The sequence below is a fragment of the Cyclopterus lumpus genome, chromosome 20, assembly GCF_009769545.1.
Source record: "Cyclopterus lumpus isolate fCycLum1 chromosome 20, fCycLum1.pri, whole genome shotgun sequence".
Classification (NCBI taxonomy): domain Eukaryota; kingdom Metazoa; phylum Chordata; class Actinopteri; order Perciformes; family Cyclopteridae; genus Cyclopterus; species Cyclopterus lumpus.
This window is the reverse complement of record NC_046985.1, coordinates 17,815,837-17,836,262: the sequence shown is the minus strand read 5'-3', so window position 1 is coordinate 17,836,262 and position 20,426 is coordinate 17,815,837. Positions and strand designations below refer to the sequence as shown.

At 42.8% G+C, this 20,426-nt stretch overlaps 1 protein-coding gene across 1 annotated transcript in view; it reads left to right on the top strand.

The window, feature by feature from the left end:
- Positions 1-2,028: 2,028 nt before the first annotated feature.
- The window catches only part of reck (reversion-inducing-cysteine-rich protein with kazal motifs), a 49,550-nt gene continuing 31,152 nt past the window's right edge, over positions 2,029-20,426 (top strand). Inside the window, 3 exon segments of the mRNA XM_034560599.1 lie at positions 2,029-2,186; positions 14,686-14,744; positions 19,074-19,148. Coding sequence (XP_034416490.1) covers positions 2,114-2,186; positions 14,686-14,744; positions 19,074-19,148 — 207 coding nt within the window. The 5' untranslated portion in view covers positions 2,029-2,113.

Genomic DNA, 20,426 nt, shown 5'->3' with positions numbered 1-20,426 from the left:
GATTGAGTGCTTTGTCTCTGTGTATTTCTTCTTGGTGCTCCAGTTTCCAGACATTGAGGTTGTGGGCATTGGGGTCTTGACTTTGACTATAAGTGCAGCAGGGCGGCAACCTCCACTTCAGAAAAGGGAAGCCGATGCTGAAGCGCCTTAAAGCTGCATTCTCTCTACTGACCATCAGGGGGAGACTCCGCTGGTTGTATAGTAGTCTATGCTTCATGTGTTAAAGCTGCATTCTCTCTACTGTCCACCAGGGGGCGACTCCTCTGGTTTTATAGAAGTTTATATAAAATGACTCTACTTCTCTCTTGATTTATTCCCTCAGTAAACATTGTAAACATGAGTGTATGGTCTCAATCTCTAGTTTCAAGTCTTCTTCAATACAGCATGATGTTCATTTAGTAAATGATGGTCCATTTAGAGTCACATAGACCATAAAGCAGGGTATGCTTTAGGGTAGAGCTACAAGGTGATTGACAGGTCGCTACCACAGCGTTGTCCGGTCTGGGATTTGTTTGTGTATTTTCACAGTGTTTTCACTTCATGGAAGAGAATTGTGTAACAATTTGGTTGTCTAAAAATGTCTCCAGCTTTCAGTTGTACTTAGCTCCACCCCCTTGTGTCACTTCAGGTGGCAAAAAAAACCAAGATGGACACAAACCAAGCCTTAAACTTGACCTTTATTTTAATCGTCACATAGATATTATTATATTATTTCTTCCCCTGCATTCTTCTGGGATGGATTCCAGCTTCCCTGTGACTGTGGATGGGCTGAGCGGTATGGAAAAAGGATGAATCACAGGTTGTTTTTTCCCTGTGTTGCTCAGAGAATCTAATGTGAGTAATTGCTATAAAACTAAGCTGTGTTTGTTTTTCTTGGTCCTATCAATTATTGTATTATTATTTATTTGTATTCCTTTTTAATAAACAAGGGGTTACATTTATATATTAATTAATTAGAATAAAACTGTTGCTTTGTTTCTGAAATTAATAAATAAATAATAAACAAAACTTGCTTAACATAGAAACCTGTCTTATTTTTTTAATTTATTTATTATTCTAAGATTTTGGAGTTCACAGTAAAAATGTAGAGTTCCTTGCTGGTACATGGCTTTTTTAATTTTAACTCTGCTCTTTTTGTACTTACAGGAAGTATTTCTTATTTATTTATGTCTAATTGGTTTGATATTTGGTCTGACTAATCACATGCTGCAATAAGCATAAAGTATACTTTATGAGTATTAGGCAAGGACACTATGTTTATGCTACTATTTTGTTCGGCTAAAGAGATTTTGAGGGAAGTGTAATTATTGGGGTGGACAGTGGTACACATGCCGACCATCATTTACAGAAAGACAAAATAAAAGTTATTCATGGTTTAGTTTGCCCCGAGTGCAGAAGCAGAAATTGCAGAAAAAACAAATATGCAGTGGGTGAACATGTAACAGATCGGTTCTGACATGATCACTTTGTAACTTTGCAGACTTATGTTGATGACAAATATAATTCTCTAATTCGTTTTGAACCTTTTCGGAGCCTCATCTTGGTGTGAACTACAGACGCATGCACGATTCTAAAAACAGGATTAAGAACACTTGAGCACTGGATGTATTGGACCGGACACTGAATGTCAAGTCTTAGGTTCTCCGTTCTTCTAAGTCTGTTGTGTGTTTTTACGCTGTACAACTTTTTTAACGCTTCCATCCTTGACAGGATATATTATAAAAGTAGTCTATTTATGCCATTCTTACATCTGTTTCAATCTACTGGGTACCAATGAACAGCGTGGATCTGTATCAGAAAGCCTGAAGGGTGGTGGTCACCGTTAACCGGTCTCCTCCCCCGTTCTGCGCATGTCCTCTGGGTCACACACTAAACTGGAAGCTGTGGACAGAGAGAGAGAGAGAGAGAGAGAGAGAGAGAGAGAGAGAGAGAGAGAGAGAGAGAGAGAGAGAGAGAGAGAGAGAGAGAGAGAGAGAGAGAGAGAGAGAGAGAGAGAGAGAGAGAGAGAGAGAGAGAGAGAGAGAGAGAGTTAACAGGGGATTCATGGAGCTTGTCACAGCACCACTGTTTTCTATGTCTTCTTGTCCACGATGCCCTTTAGGATTTCAATAAGATGCGTGTGTGTTTCCAGATAATCAGTTTCTTCCTCGCCGTCAACTTTTACTGCCAGCCGCTCCGAGCTCAGGGTGAGTGTCTTTTATTTCAACTGTGTGTCATGTGTCCATTATACCGCCTGCGTCTTTAATGCCTTGCTGAAAAATGACAGGAGGGTGTACAATTCAAGCCCAAAGTGTGTGCACTGCAGGTCGGGACGGACTTGTTGATTCACTGACAGCTGCCATCCTGCTAGCCCGAGATGTCGCTCCTCATGTAGTTAATAGTGAGAACTTCACGCCAAACTCCATTCACAAATCTGTCATTGTGATATTTCCCTTGCTTATTATTGAAGTTTAACAGCCCGCAGGCTGCTCGTTGCGACCTTTTTGGATTCATAAAAGTCCTCTGGTAAATTCGGTCAACGACATGTCCAGCAACTTGCAATAAGACTTCTCCATTTTATCTGTGATTACACGGCGCTAGCTACCGCCCACCACGGAGTCTCTCGGTGTGATATGACTGGGAATAACGGAGGGGAAACAATTGTAAAAGTTGTTATTTAATCATGTTTAGCACGTCGAATTAAATAATGCGTCTTTGAAATGAGCACAAGGCTTTTACTGGTGATGTTTCCGTCGGTATCTTTGCCGAAAACCGAAGCGACGATATGTTAAATGAATCCATTATTAGAACGAGTGTTAGCATGACGCTCCGTCCGTCTCTCGCGACGCGTTGGTTAGCGTCCTGTGTGAGAGCAGGAACATCTTTTTGGGACGAGCCGTTGAAGTTTTGGGACACCTATGGCGTCGTCATTAAACGCTTTCCCCCCCTTTTAATGTTTGACTGCTGGTCGGCTGTAATAGTTTCCAAAGTGCATTTGCTCGGTTCCTTGTGTGACAAACAGCCGGTGAAATGAAAGGAGCCGAGCTGACATTGCGGACCGGGAGGGGAACAAAGTGAAACGGGACCGTTACCGCGACGGCAAACGCCATAAACAAGTTACTCCTCTCTGGTTATTAGCTAATGCACACATCGTATGACCCATTCTTCTATTCGGCATCCCTGCCATCCCCTCAGAACGCATTTACCCATAAGAAACGTCATGTTTTAATTTACTGGCGCCTTATTCCCATAACCCCCACCCCCTCAACAAAATAAACGTTACTTTCTTAAGCACTGGCAATGACTGAGCGGAGTCATGTTTAATGAATACCAGGTATTGAGAGGATATCCGCCACCAGCGTGGAGCTACGGATTTAATCATGTTTCACTCGCTTTCTTAGGGGAGAAAGACGGGAGACTTGGGGACGAGACCAGAAAACCCAGCGCACGTCAGCGAAACGTGTCTCCATTAGCTTCTCGAGGTGCTCGTTAATACTCTGCGGCTCGTTTAACTAGCTAGTCGGGCAAACACAGAGGTGTGTGTCGGTGCTGCTGGACAACTGGCCGTGACACTGCTCTCACTTGTTAATTGGCCGAGTCAACATGGAGCTGTCCCTTTGCACTCTGTTGCTACATTTCTTTCTTCTTTTCTTCTTTTTTTTTTTTAGCCATTTGGCGAGAAGTCTTCTCCGGAGACCTTCACCAGCTCTTTAATATCACTTTGGCTAATGAGTATCTTAGCTTCCCGTTGCGAGTGTTTTAACCGAAGCGGCTCCAGGGGTTCGGGTTATAAATGGGTCTAACATGCTGGTGGCTAGGTCTTTGATGTTTCAGTCCACATGGGTGCAGGATGTGGATTTGCTCTGGATAAAAATCACTTTGTATCATATTTTTTCTTCTTCTTCTCCTTCTCCTTCTGACACATCTGCCAGGAACATGAAAGCAACACAGCTCTTTAGATCCTCATTTGGGGTCCACATTGTCTCCCAAAGGCTAGTGAAAGTAATAAAGGTCTCAGACCCCCCCCCCCAAAAAAAAGGTATAATACATGACACCATGTGGGAAAGACGTCTGCCCTCAGAAGATAATGGCTTCTATTCTGAGTCCTCTCCACACTTATTTTTGTGTAGAAATGCCATACATTCCATACTTCTCGACCAAGGTTTTGTGAAAACTTTGTTTCTTTCATGTTGTGATTCGGTTATGGAGGCTAGCCGTGAGAGAATGCATCTGGAACCAATTTTGCCTCCTCAAAGCAGAAGAGGAAGAGGAGGGGAAGGAGGGAAGTGAACGGCAGCCCCTTTTCTTTCCATGTCCACTGTGAGCAGGCTCGGGCCTGAGTCCCGCAAACCTAATTATAGTTATGTGAACACAAGATTAAAGTGCAGCATGGAGTTGAATTTCTTTGCTTGATATACGTACACTATTTGAATTGAGTATGGAATATAATGTTTTTTTTCCCACTGGCAACCCGCTGTTAGTGTTTGGTCAAGGCTAAATATAGATACAAATACATGAACCCAGTAAACATGCAACATAGGATGAATGTCCTAACCAAGGGACCTCATCATTTCAAGTGTTGATTCTAAAATAAAACGTCATAACAGACACTCACAATACGTTTTATATCATGTAGAGAAGTGAAAAATAGTGTGATTTAAAAATATACGGATTATTTAACATCTCTATGATTACCTTATATACAATTGGTCGTTTTTTCACTAAAAAAGGGTATGCACTAAAATAAATGTCTGTGCCGTACATGATGCAATAAGAATATTTGTTTCTTAAGAACATGTAAGATAGTTAGTCCTGCATTTAGTGACATTTTAGGAGTTTTCAGCATATTCTGATCATTACTTTCAATTATTTGGGCCATAATAATAAAAAATGTAAGATCGTCCCATGCCTAATTCAAATGGTTTCTTTATATGTATGGATTCTGGGTGATTTTGCAGCTCCAGTCAATCTACAAAGCTTCATAAATTGAGCTCCATATTCTGTAAAATAAAATATCTTTTCTTTTGTTGCTGTCTTCCTTCATTGTCCTTTCAATACTCAAGTCATATGTTATTAATGTTCACTTGCTTGCTTTTAAGCTTCATATAAACTAATGACTGAAGAAGAAATTGCCATCCATTTGGGTGCCTTATTTCCCCAACATTATTATGAAAGGGTCAAATCCTTCTGCTTTAAAATTCCATTTGAAATCCATCTTTTAACATTACCCCTTTAACTTTATCACAGCACCAAAAGGCATATTTAAGTTGGTCACATTTTAAACATTTATCTGAAGAGCTGGTGTTAAACTTACCATTGTGTCTCTATTGCAGTATGTTCCTGTCATTTATTCATACTAAATGTACTTCCCGCTGGCATTTTGTTCAATAAAAAAAAAGAAGAAAAAAAAGTAAAGTTGTAAGCTTAGCCTAGTTTCTGAGTGTAACAAGTTCCCACAGTTTATTTAAAAAGCCTACTACAAAGGAACAACTAACTTCAGCAGACACTTATATTGTACTTCATTCAGACAATTGTATTTAATTCCAGTTGTTTGAAGGAGATGTTTTCACATCAATGTAAAATAGATATTAGAGTGAATTAACTTATAACACTAAGTCCAAGCAGCTCATGGTCAATCATTAAAACAACAAAGCATTTATTTTTGTGTTTGAATCAAAACACAATCTTTTAGTTCATGATCAACTAAATTGGGTCTTTAATGTGAATAAGCACTATTGATGACAACAACTAAGTAAAAGCAGAACAGAATGTTACACAGACTTTGGAGCAGTGTTTGGGGTCGACACACATGAATCTTTTCAGAGAACACATGTCGGTGGTAAAAGAAAAGTTAGTCTGGCGTCTTGACGTCAATTATAGTTCTTACAAAGACGATGAGAATCAGCAGGTCAAACTTTTGAAATATCGCATCTCGGAATTGGCCAAGGAAACAGTCAGTGCGTCTCTTGTCAAGATGTTTAATGTTTCTGAATTTGTTGGTTCTCGAGCTATTTATTGTATTAGAAAAAAGGGCTATTGCAGGATAATTACATTTTCTGCTCATTTCCTGAAAGTCTTATTCTCGTGTCTTTTATCATGTTATCCATAGTATTTGGGATATTTATCTCATCATTCTCCCCCCAAAATGAATAACTCTGGAAACCAATGCTTTCTTGCAAGCACTCCAGGAATAAATGCAATTTAGCTGTAATTGTATCCAGTCAAACTTTATATTTTTTGAATGGGCTCCAGTTGGCTTGACCGGGTTGTTACCACAGAGAATACCAGGGATATTAAACATATTGTTTTTGTTATGCTGCTTTTCCCATAATGCCAAAATAGAACTCTGGTTATTGTCCAGGTAGAATATCAGACAGGTAGGTAGCACGTCCAATCATTACAAGCACATTAAAAGGCTTATTACAGTCCTGCAACAGTATTTTTATTTAAGAATGATTCATTCAATGCTTTTCAGGATGTGATTTTGAATTTCAGAGGATTTCAACATAAATATCTAAAAGGTTTTTAAAGAAGATTACCCACCCCACTATTAAATTGACACAGTTTAAAAGCACACTTCCTCGGAGAGATGATGACTATTCAGCAGCTTCTTGAGAGCAGCTGGGGGTTCAGGTTCTTGGTCAGGCAGGCTAAGAATAGCATTGGAAGGTGGGGAGCCCAAGAGTTTGCCCAACCGCGTTTAGGCCGACCCAACCAGTTTGGGGATGTTAACCTGGAACTATCGGTAAAAAAAGAAAAGTCTACTTCCAAGGGACCATTTTGACATCCTGCATTCCCAGAGTAAACACAGGCTGGAATTAAGCAGGATGCTTATAGCTGATAAATATGCATAAAAAAGGTCAAGATTGCTAGTGGGAATGTAAGAGCTCTTGTATTCGTGCTGAACCGTCAATGTCCAGTGCACGCAGCCGTCATTCGTATAAAAATATGTACGGTAGTTAGTGATGAGAGGCAATGCGTTTGTTCATTTAAAAAATGATTTTGCAAGTCAAGAATGTTGCAGTTTGTTGTATTAGGCTGTACAAATACTTAAGTTAAACAACTGGTCTTGCCTCGATGGATAAAACACATCGGGTATGATAACGTTACATACAATCTGACTTATTTTTGCAACCAGAAGAGTCGCCCCCTGCTGGTCAGTAGAGAGAATGCACATTTTAAGACACTTCTGCACTGGCTTCACTCTTCAGAACCAGAGGTGGATTGAAACACCTGACTGACTGCAGCTGAAAACAGTTTCCCCTCTCTGCCTCACTCTGTGGCCAAATGCCCCTCATTATGTCATTTCCCATTACATTCACAGGATACAGCAGGTCAGGTCTGCCTCCCCCTTTGATTCTGTTAATTGAATATGAAATGAGGGGTCAGGACAGACTCTACCATCTGGAGGTGTGTGTGTGTTTGACATCTGCTGTCTCTCTGGTAGGATTCAGGTGTTCCGGTGATTTCCTGAATGTGTGGCTCTTGTGTGTGTATGCTACCTAGTTTACATCTGGTCAACATGTGACAGGCCACTCAGGCTTTTTACATAACCATATACACACCATAAAGTGCGATGAACTTTACTTATAAATATAAATTCACACGTCTTCTTGTTTTTAGTCTTTTTGTATGCGATAATCCATGCACATTTATGGAGCAAAAATCTAATTCTGTTGAAATGACATTAAAATACAATTATGACAAGGACTTTAAATTCCATGACGGTGTTGGAAGTTTTCCAAAGCCAACATAATTTCAGACACACAGGCATTCAGATGCTCTGACAAGAGTAAAGGACGTATGTAAGTCCATCACAGATGTATTGAAACAAAGCAGTCTGCTCCTCCCCCTGCAGTCTGCTCACAGCTCCCTCACAGATGGCAGTCCGATGGCAGACCGTATTAGTTCCGTACAGCGAGTCTGAAGTCAATGCTGAAGTGCATTAAACCTGCATTCTCTCCGCTGACCAAATACGGACAGTTCCTTTCACTGGTGGCATAAAAAAACAAGATGGCGACGGGAACTCGAGGCTTCATAACCCTAGTCCACAAACCAATGGGGGATGCCATGACGACTGAGTCCACTTCTTATATACTTCTATGGTTCTGTATCAGGTGAATGTTGCACTCATCAGTGTCTCCCGGTGAGCACTGTCAGAGAGGCTGAGGGACGTTTTCCATTGTTTCACATGCCACCAAAGGTCACCGAATACTAAATGCTGACTCAGTTTACTCATATTCTTTTCTGCGGCATAGGGATCACTATCAAATCCCCCTTGAATGTCCTTCCTCTTGTGTGAAAAGCCCCAGAAATATTAAAACCATACCAGGGTACAATGATGTAGTTTATCTGCTTATCTTTTTACATGTCAAATAGTGATGCATAGAGAGAGGGGGGAAATCTGTTTTCTTCGAAAACGTGCTCAGTTGATCCTTTAATACTCAGCACCGTATAGCAAATCTCAATGAATTAGTGCACAGGAAGTGACCTTTGACCTCCGACCATTAAACTCTCCCCCCACAGAGTCTGCAGCGGCTCTGAGGAATGCAGGAAGGAAGGCGGTAGCATACGAGAGGCTCCTCTGCCCTGAGCATGTGTGGCTGCGTGCTCAGGTTAAAGTGGCAGGAGGAGGTGGGGGGACCCTAGTGGACAATCCACATTGCTGTTTTTGAAGTCCGTCACTCTCGAGTTCCTTCGTTACACATACGCCTCCATTTGATTAAATGTATCAATCCACACTGAGGTGAGATGGCCAGGCTGGGGCCACATGCAATTCTAGGGGTCCCAAATCCTTTATGGTTACGTTTACCTCACCTCCATTGGTTTGGTTCTCCAATAGAAAATAAACGCAAGGATACTCATTCAGTGTTAACGTATGCTCTATTTATCACTGCCCATGAATAACTATAATTTATTAAACCTTTGTTTAATGATGGGGGCAAGAAGGCTTCATATCAATTACCATGCAATATGCTCACTACTTTCCAAACACATACATTTTAGCTAAAAACCTTACTATTTCAATACTTCCGACTCTCACGGATGAGTAGTGTTCAAGAGTAGTGTTCAAGTGTGAGAGTGAAAGTGTTTTAAACAGGCGGCAACCTCCAGTTCTGCCGAGTGAAGCCGATGCAGAAGTGTCTTAAAGCTGCATTCTCTCTACTGACCATCGGAGGGCGACTCCTCTGGTTGTATAGAAGTCTATATAAAATAACTCTACCTCTCTCTTGATTTATTCCCTCAGTAAACATTGTAAACATGAGTTTATGGTCTCGATCTCTAGTTTCAAGTCTTCTTCAAAATGGATGTTTTGATGTCAAACTAAAGAGTCTCCCCATCACTCCTCCACAGTGCAGACATGGTCACTTCTGTTCATTGGCTGCAAAAAAAACAAAATGCCAACAGCTGTAATCAAAGATGGTGATGACAAAACTCAAGCCTTCATAACATCAGTCCACAAAGCAATGGGTGACGCCACGATGACTACGTGCCCTTCTTATATGAAGTCTGGTTTTAAATAGTAAGGTTTTAGTGAAAATGCATGTGTTTGGGAATTGGCGAGCATCCAACTGGATAAATGAGACTTGGATTATTATAATAATAATAATAATGCATTGAATTTATATAGAGCTTTTCAAATTAGTCAAATACACTTTACATAACATAATTATAGCATCCTATAAGCTAAAAAAATAAGAATAACTAAAATACAGGTAAAACAAATAGGGACTTTCTCAGTTGCTCGGACCCTAATAAATAAAAAAATAATAAAAACATGGAGCAAACAATCACACATTTAAAGCAGTTCTGAACAGGTGGGTTTTGATTTGCGATTTGAATAAGGAAAGATCAGTGCAGTCTCGGATGAGTTTGGGGAGAGAGTTCCAGAGGGAGGGGGCAGATATGGAGAAGGCTCTGTCACTACTGTCACTACTATTATACTACGAGTTGTGTAAGAGTTTATCAACCGATGTTATGATATAGTTTTACTGTTCTTGAACCCGGCCTCCATTTACATGAACTCATCAAGACTTTCCCTCAATTATGGATTCCCTGTTCAGGTATGACAGAAAAAGAAAGAAACGTTCCCTTCAAGAATTCGAATTAACACTGGGTGAGATATGCAAAAGTTCATTGTGTGGGGGAAGTTGCAACTATGAAGCCACCGCATCAACACTGAAAGCAGACGATGCCTTTGAAGGATCTACAAGGTCTCAGCAAATGGTTTAAAAATCCTGTAGTGAAATGAAGTTGGACCAATAGCTTTCTGAGAAGAGCGAAGATCCACAATTCCGACCATGAAACGCTGCACCACGCTGTGGAAAATGTCCGGCAGTGATTTAACATATATGCAGTGTGTGGTTAAGGGGTAAAACCACAGTGGTGCTTTGAGACGAACGACTGCTCAAATTCACCAGTTCCCCTGCAGCTAAGGGCCGAATGAAATGGTTACAACACCAGATATTAAAGCTGCATAATCACAACGCTCGTGCAGATTGGTCTTCAGTGGCTTGAGTGCATTCACCGAGTTCATCGTATTTAGACTTTTCTAAGTTTTCTCACTAACAGATTGTATGCCTCATTATTCTGAAAACACTCTGTTGACATGGTCCTGTTTGAATATAATTCTAAATGTTTTCATATAGACGGACATTATTTGAAATGAACTATTGATGCTCGTGTGTATCGCTTAATTCAGTGCTTACCGAAAACCTGCAAATGCCAAGCCCCACGGTTGGGTCCACTCCTTCCTTCCACTCACACGTGCACATACACAGGAAACGGGCTGGCAGGAAACCCAGAGTAATGTTACAGTTAAATAGAAGGGGGGTGCTGTTAAATTCCTCTCCTTATCGTCCCAGCAGCCCACTCAGGGTGGCGCATATCTGCTTTTTCCAGGTTGTTCGTCGTCGCTGAAACTGCTTTTTTACCTGTTTGAAGTGGGAGCCGCAGCGATGGGTGGAGAACAACAGCTCTCTTTAATAGTCTGCTTGGTGTGATAAGTTGGACTGGTAACAACAGAAAAGCAGCACTTTCCAAGTGATTGCAACATTCTGTTATATTACAGTGGGAATCAACAGATAAACTCCAAACTCTGCTTTTTTCTGTACGTCAACGATGAGCTGTTCAGTCTTGAGTTGACTGAATCAATTAAACTGCGGATGACTATGAATGTGTGCCGTAAATCACAGCATGTTGTCAAATAGCCATCCTCTTTAAATTGTTCACGATGGGACTGAGTTAAAATAGTGTGCAGCTTCTTTTGGATTGAACGTGTCCTTCAAAAAACTAATAATAACAGAGCATGTTGGGAAATGGGTTCATCCTGTCCATCAACGTTCCCTGTAGGCAGTTGGGAGGATTTGAATGCAGGCGGCAGCCCCCGCTCCTGCTGAGTGAAGCCGATGCAGAAGTGTCTTAAAGCTGCATTCTCTCTAGTGTTCACCAGGGGGCGACTCCTCTGGTTGTATAGAAGTCTATATAAAATAACTCTACCTCTCTCTTGATTTATTCCCTCAGTAAACATTGTAAACATGAGTTTTTGGTCTCAATCTCTAGTTCCAAGTCTTCTTCAATACAGCATGATGTTTATTTAGTAAATTATGTAATTTAGACTCAAATAGACCATAAAGCAGGGTATGCTTTACTATGATTGACAGGTCTCTGCCGCTCCCAGAGACGTATACGACGTCTGGAAATGTAATGGTAATCTACAGGTAGCCCCCAAAAACAACCTGACACTGATCCAAAATGAAACGGACATTATTGCGTGTAGTTGCACAGAAATGTGTTGCTGTGATTGGTCCACTCCACATAAACCAGTGTTTCCCCCCACAGAGCAGAGACTCCTCTCGCCTACACATAGAGGGTCATCAGCTCGTCGCTATTGGTTCACCAATTTTTTTTCCACCACACCTGTGTCACCGCTGAGGTTCAGATTCTGACTTAATGTGGAATTCTTCCGCCCGTTTTGATTGTAATTGCTAGTCAGAAGAGGCCTCTTCTTGCTGCTTGTTTTCCTCTCATCCGTCTCTTCGACGTGTAGTTTGTTTGGATGTGACGGGGGGGGTGGGGGGGGGGGGGGGGCACAGATGCCAGATAACGGTTTGATGACACTGATGTTTGTGGTTTGATGCTGGAAACTCAATTTGGCACCGAAAGACAAACACTGCTAATGTGATTTGCTGGTGGGACTTTGAATGCAGACACAAAAGACTCAATTTGCCCCCCTAGTTTTTGATTACCCCCGCCCCCCCCCCCCCCCCCCCCCCCCCCCCCCCCCCACAATGTTCCCTCTGGAGATACTCATGCTGACACATCCCTTATCTGTGGGAATAAGAAGTGGGTGTGTTTGTTTGTGTGGCGTGTGGTGTGTGTGTTTTTTTGTCAAGGCCACTTGGATAATTCTGGTTTCAAAATCCATTTCAGGCATAAATCGTAAAATCTTTGATCCACACAGGGGTGAATATAAGAGACAATTAAATGTGGTGTGTGTTTATGCCAATAATAATAACCACCGTATCACAATAACAAAGTCAAAATAGGTCGGTTTACATTGACTTTGTTATGGATGGATTTTGCCGTGCAGTTGACATTTTTAGGAAAAACAATGACACCATAATATGCACCGCTATGACATAGAATAAATGCTTTGAGAAGAAAAAAGTTCACATTGTGTAGGCTAAATGTGTTGGTAGGCTGAGGGTTAAAGGGTGACACAAACCCATTTGTTTCAAAATCCTGACAATGAGCCACCAGAGTGAGAAGTCACAGAGCGTGTTTGATTGGCTGTCTGTGTTGTTGGAATACATGAAACATCACAACTTGTTTATATCATTTATTCGATTTTTTAATTCACATTAAAGAAAAGTGCATGATTCATGTGTCATCATGCACTTTTCTCTTCATCAACAGACCAGGATAAGGATACCCATGTTGGTTGCTATGAAACAGTAGGTGGCTAACCTAAACTACCTGTAACATGAACAAGAGATGAACACACAAAACTTAACTTTCTTTAAAGTGAGTGCTCCTGAAGTGTCGGTAACTACGGCAAGTACCCTAGGTCAAAGTCGAGTGTGATGGAGGTTTACAACAAACCATTCATAGCCTCACTGTTTGCCTTTAATTCCTCTTGTATCGCAGTCCCACATCCTACGGTACAACAAGATTCCTCCATGTCCTCAGTGGTGAGGACCAGCCACACAAGAAAGCTCTAACGTGTCATCTGGATGTCTGAATGAGGTTCAACAATGTAGCCGAGGGGCAGACGGCACTGCGCTCCTCATTTCACAGACCACAGTGTAACAATGTAGCAGAATAGGGGGCGGGGGGGAGGGTTGTTCCTGTTGTATGCTGAGCTAGAATTGGGCCAGCGCTCATTAGCAGCCGACCCGGGGGCCTCATACTATACATGAGTGAATGGCCTCCATCATCCCTCACCCCACTCAAATTATTATGTCACCTGCCATTGTTTGGGAAAACTGTTTGTATGCATGTGTGTGAGAGAGAGAGAGAGAGAGAGAGAGAGAAGGAGGGGGGAGGAGGTTAGAGAAGGAGATTTAATTTGTTCTCTGTTCATTTAGGCCAGAAGGTACCGAGAGAGGAACAGAATCAGCTTAATCTGGTCAAGGAAACCACCAGACCAGCGGGTTGACACAAACTATTTTGTGGGTTGTTTTTTACAAAAACGCACACACACATGCACACACACACACACACACACACACACACACACACGCGCATACTGGAAGCCTGCCCCTCTTTCGAGCATCAAAGCTGAGTGCAACTCCAGTGATAGAATCCAGATCCTCCTGTGTCAGGCAGCTGAAGACACACCACCGGAGGGGTTGCGCTCTCACGCACACACACAGACACAGACACACACAGACACACACACACACACAGGCTCACACACACACACACACATGAACGGACTGATAAGCGGGCCCAATGTGCAGCAGCGACTGGAAGAGAGAGTTCTAAAGAAGGACAGGGAGGATTTAAGGCCCCCACTCATTATTCTTTCAACTGGATACATTTCAGACTCTTCTTTGAAATCATCACCGACTTTTACGCTTCACTTTAATGGATGGCTCGCTGTACATTTCCTAGCTTATTACACGGCTAATAAGTCAAGAAATCAATGACACAATGTTGATACTTATTAAAAAGCCAAAATGAAATGCAAGGATTGTAGCCCGAGAATGCAGGTAAATGCAGGTTGTAGCCCGAGAATGGAGAGTAAATGGCTCAGGCTATTGAATCAACACCAATGACATCTAGAGTCTGAATTGAGCGGAAGCATTTCCACCCTGACTAACCACGTCCTGACTCATGTTGGAGAGCCGGGTTTGTCATATTTGAGGGGAATAGCTTCTCCAGACGGAGCTGGTTGGTGACTGTTGAGCATCCTCTGTCCCACTGGCTGTGTCATTGCTGGAAGAGAGCAGCTCAGCAGGTCAAGTCCACATACTAAACCGAGCCAAGTCCCTGACTGGAACCCTGGGCAGTGGTCTGGAGCTCTGCTGCCAGCCAGCGTCGCCTGTCCGAGTGCGCTTGTTACTTTTGTATCGCTGGGATTTATATCTACATATCGTTGCCACGGTGCCGTAAAAAGTGAATCTTCCCTCATGGAGATAATGCTGTAAACTACAATGACCTAACAGCAGTATCACTACTAACTAACCTGTCTGTCTGCAGATCCCTCCTGTTGCCAACATGCTGCCGAGTTCTCGCCTTGCAAAGAAGCTTGTGACCAGGTACACACACACACACACGCACACACACACACACACACACACACACACACACACACACACACACACACAAACAAGCCCACTCCTCTGCCCATTATAGTCGGCCTATGCATAGAGCTTTTTGAAAGGGAGTGGGGATACACTTATTTTTTTGTCTTTTGGCTCTTTGAAGTGAAGAAAAAAGTCTCACCCTGTTTCAATTGGGAGCAGGTGACGCTCTCTCTCTCTCTCTCTTGCCACATCCTTCTTTATGGTCGTAAAAGAAGCTTTTCCTCCGCCAGCAACAAACAGGCAGAGAGTTCAAACCGTACTCCCGCTTTTGAAGTGAAGAGGGAGGCTGGACAGAACTCATTGTGCTCCTATTGGTCGGCATCGGCGCTTTGCCAGCCAAAGAAAGAGAGAGAGAGAGAGAGAGAGAGAGAGAGAGAGAGAGAGAAAGAAAAACACTGATAGAAAAAGATGTTCAATGAAAAGATGGAGATGGACGTCTCAAAAGAGAGGAAAAGTGTGAGGGAGGGGCGGGGGGGGAGTGATGAAGATGAAAGGGATAGAGAAGGACAGATAATGGACTGACTAGAAGTGTAATGGCCTCAGAATACCCCTCAGAGGTTGTGCTTCAGGTCTCGAGTGTGTGGGTGGGTGTGTTTCAGTGTCACGGGTGAGGGTGGGTGTTGGTGTAACCACCAGGACCATTTTTAGCTCAAACAGCTGGCTACGCCCAGGAAAACGAGCCGTAAAAAGGATGGCTCTTTGAGAAATAAAGACGCGGGTCCAGGCTTTTGTTATTGACACTGACGGTTTGGAAGTAAAATGGAGCGTCTCAAATGTGATCAGGAATGGGATTCGATATTATCACAAGTTCCCCTCAAACAACTCAAAGATTGTCTTCCACTGTTTTGCCTCCGTGGCCAAAGTTGATGCTCACTTTGGGGGCTAAGCGCCTTCCTTCACTTTACCCAGCACTAGGAAGTCTTGAAGGAGCTGCAGCATTTGGGTTGAAACATTGTGTGAAAGAAAAACGCAGACGTTCAGGCCTTGATGACACGCGATTGGAAAAGCGCTGCTTTTGTTCCTCTGAGCGAAGAGTCTGACAGCCAGCACTTCTTCACCTTTCAAACACTGAGGGAGTCTTACAAACGGCCCACTCGGTTTTCCCAGTTGGTCTTTTGTTGCATCAGACAGAGAGAGAGAGGTCCTCTTTGATTATCTGCCAACAAATCCCTGTCGCTCCCCTTGGCGTTGGGTTTTTCTGTCACTTGGGCAGGGATGCCATGGCACTTGGAGAAGCAGCGGATGGAGTACCCGTCGGTCTGGATTGCTTTCCTCCGATACAGTTTGCTCCACCAAAGACCAGTCCAAGAACACCTGATGAACTCATTAGGAGCACCTGGCATCCAAAAGCAGAACTCCATGCTACAGCTGCTGAAGAACGGTTCACTTTCTTTACCCACGTGAAAGATAAGAAGGCGCTTTAGTAATCCAGTGGGGACTGAATTTGTAACAATGAACAGAAATATGTCAAATTGCACATCAAACACACGTCGAACACATAAGGCTGAGGTTACATCCACACTACTACATTAAAAAAAATAATAAACTTCCTTTCTGCCTCCAGAATGCTGCAGCGTTTTTTCCACCCCCTAAAACAGAGACGTTTGAAACCGCCATTGATTTTTTTAGTTTGAAAACGACGGGTTGGGTTTCTGTGTTGATGGGCAGAAACGGAGACCTTTTTGAATAACAGACACCCATGTTTGCTTGATTGGGTCTCATCACTCGTCACAACCCCTGATCCTTTTCTACAAGAAAAACAACCAAAAAGCATCAGCCTCAACTGCACAGTGGTTCATTTCAACGTGGATAACGAATTAACAGCGTAGCTGACCCTTATTGGTCATGCTAACAGCCGCTGTGCAATTTAATTCACTATCGTATAACGCTACTACTGTCTACATTCGCCAGACACAAGCTATTATTATTTTCGATCGGCACGCCCGCACTCAGTGTACGTGATAAGCGTTTTCAGGCGTGGAGACCTCCTGTCCTCACCCGCTTGGTTTCATGACTTCACACTTCAGACTGCTGGCTGCGGCCGCGTTCTCCCAGGCTCTCGCCCCTGGATGTTCACACAACACTTGGTTGTGTTATGGCGGAGTGTGTGTGTGTGTGTGTGTGTGTGTGTGTGTGTGTGCGTGTGGAGAGACACAAACCACAAACTTGGATGCCATATTGCAATCTAGGAGAGCATATCTCAGAAGTGTTGGTACTGACTTCATAATCCAGCACTTTCCCATGGCCCGGACACATTCTTCTGTGTGGGGAAACATTAGACATGGCCGAAGGTGGTCTCCTGGACCACAGGGAGCATCATTTACTGTATGCCGGGATCTTGATCAGTTCCAATAACTCAGTAATAGTCGTGGAGTGTTACACAAGCCCTCTTTGTTGAGTTTTTTTGTCTCCTAACTTTCCTTAAAGGAACAGCGTGTAGCTTTAAGGGGGATCTTTTGGCAGCAATGGAATTCAATATGAATGAAGTATGTTATCTTTAGTGTGTGATCACCTGAAAATTGAGAGTTTTCGTGTTTCGGTTAGCTCAGAAGGAGACGTGTATGTATAAAATATATAAATCTTTACAGTAGCCCAGAACGGACAAATGTCAACCCAAACACTCGACGATACAAGCTTTTGTGTTTTTGTGTTTTCTGTGTCCGCCACTCTAGTTCTCCAAAACGCTTGGCACATGGTAGAAGTTTCAAAATTCACCACCAGAGGGTGCCAGAGCCTACACACTGCATCTTTAAACGGAAGAATAAAAACATACGCCTTCTTAATTTGTAGTTTCTGTACTTCCCCCGACTACGACTTCTCACGAGTAAACCGGAACAAATTAATCGGGCCGTCTATTCTGGAGCCGGGCATTGTTGCTGTTTTTTTGTTTTTATCTGGCACTGGAGATCCTCCAGCCGGGACCTCATGGAGCTCTCGGTCCTCTCCCACTCCTGCTCCTGCTCCTCATCCTGCAGAGTCTGCCTGAGGCTTTCTGTGGCTTAAAGGAGGAACGACTTGTCCTCCTGCCCCTGGATGTCCGATATTCAGAGCAGCCATCAGCTCACTGTTGTTGCCCTTCTGTTTGTCCGGCTGAGACAGAAGGCTCTGGATTCTTCCGTCTCCTCCTGGATGCTGGTTTTCTCCTGCTGAAAGCAGAGGCGCTCAGTCTCCAGCCTTTCTTTAGGGCTGCTGCGGCCTTCCTGGTCTTTGCTCTCTGTTTCCTCCAGCTGGGCTCGATGGGAAGCCCTGGGGTCTTTCCAGTGCCTTCTCAGCCTCCTCCTCCTGTTTTCGGAGAGCTTCCTCCATCTTGCTCGATTTATACTTTGAGCAATAACCATCATTGATGTAAACACCACTCTCGTCCCACCGGAGTCCAGCTTGATCCAGAAACCCTGATGAAGACGGGTCTCTATAAAGATGTGGGCACAGCACTCACCAACCTCCCGTTGCTGGGTCAGCCTGAGGTTTCCTGCGACTGGACATCAGCCAGGAGCAGACTGGGTGGTGGAATAGCCTTCAGGTCCTTAAGTGGCGTTTGGCCCGGCAGGTCTGGCTGGGTGGTCGGTGGTTCAGCTCCCCAGGAATGATTCCAATCCTCACGCCTCCTTCTCCAATGTTGATGAGAGGTCTCCAGTAATAAAAAAGAGAAGACGCCAAATGAAGCCAACCACTAGTGAAATCCCAGGGAGCTACCGGCATGTACATGCAATGCAGTTGCCATCGCAGAAATTATTTTGTCTTTCAATTTGTCCAGAACCTTTCGACTACTATTCGATCTGAACGATAGCTAACTAAAACACTATGGCGATCCACCCGACATTTTTAACAAATATGTGCTTTCTTGACAGCAAAACAATACAATGAGCGGTGTGTCACACTATTCCGTCTCCTTTGTGTGTATATTTTACTCCTCGTTGTGGTCTTCTAATGCATTTCCTTGCCATGAAACCTTGAATTGCATCTGTGTTTAAAAGGCGCTGTGATACTTAATTAACCTGCCTCGCCTTAAGTTCTTAAACACCTTCAGCCTCCTGGAAAACGCCCCCAAAATGTCTTCGTACGACCAACAAGAAACACTACCAACAAGTAAAAAAAGCTGAATTCTTTCAGGCCTGTATGTGATGTCAGTGTGTGTTGAGCTCTGACTCTCTGAGAAGACGGAGTGCCTTGTTCGATGCAAGTTGGTTGAACTAGTAAAAGTTTGGTTTGGTTTCTAAAGAAACGCGTACATAGATTTAGAAGGTGTTTTGAATAACTCTGTATTTTTCTCCCATGCCGCAGCTCGCCACTATAAAGAGTGAGTCTCGTCTGAAGCATCTGCTCCAGAGGTTACCCAGTTACTGTCCGGAGTTGATGGTGAGTGCTCTTCCTCTATGTGATGGCAATGCTAGCTTACTGATCAGCTGGCTGTTTATTTGGGTTGAGATGTAATCATCAATGTTCTCTCTCTAAATCTAATTGGAACAAAGAAATTGTAATTAGTAAGGTTTACTAATTATTAGCAATGCAATATAATATGTTATTGTATCTTTTGTGTTGTTTTAAAATGATATATTCCATAATAGCTGTTGGCAGACGATAACAATACAATAGTAAACTATATTATTACATGTTTACTGTTGCATGCATTATTACATTTGATTTACTCTGACCAAATTAATTGGGAAATGATCTCTGGGAAGTGAGAAAAAGCAGTGACCGCTGATCGCCACAGGTGCTGCTAAAGAGAACTAAACGGAGATCTGCTACTTTAAACAGGAAATGGGTTGGTGGTTGCGGTTACTAGAATACTGGAGCACCTGGTTAAACCAAACAATCTCTCTCTCACACACACACACACACACACACACACACACAGGCTCAGTGCTTCCTCCCACCATGGGTAATTACAAAGCAGAGAGGCTGGCTTGCTGCTGGTCCCCCTCACCATTAATTAGACCGAGGCAGTGTGAAATGAACATGTGTCCCGTTCTCATTTTTTCGAACCGATGCAAAAACGCGGTGAGCTATTGGCATACAGTACAATGACAATGCACATGTTTGTATTATTACAGTGTGTAGTGTTGAGAGTGAGCTCTTAGTGCTGTCACACTACCAAAGAAGTTGGTTTTGTTGCCATTCTTTGAGCCAGATTTAGATGCTCAATACAAAGAATTTGGCTCATTTTCTTAGAACGTTTTTTGTACAATAAAAGACACAGTGAAGTTACATAAATCCATTAGTAAAGAAGAGAAGGGACAAAGGCTGAATAGAAAACATGAAACTGATGAGCACGAAAGTTCATTCTTGACCCTAAAAACAACTATCGCCAAGCTTGGTTACCATGGAGATGGTTCAGTTGTCATCATTCAATTCAGTTTATTTTATATAGTACAATATCACAAATTACAAATTTGCCTCAGAGGGCTTTACAATCTGTACACATACGACATCCCTGACCTTTGACCTCACATCAGATCAAGAAAAACTCCCCAAAAATAACCTTTGACAGGGAAAAAAGGGAAGAAACCTTCAGGAGAGCAACAGAGGAGGATCCCTCTCCCCGGATGGACAGATGCAATAGATGTCATGTGTACATAATGAACAGAATTACAGAGTTACATAAACACATTACATGAATATGACAATGTATGA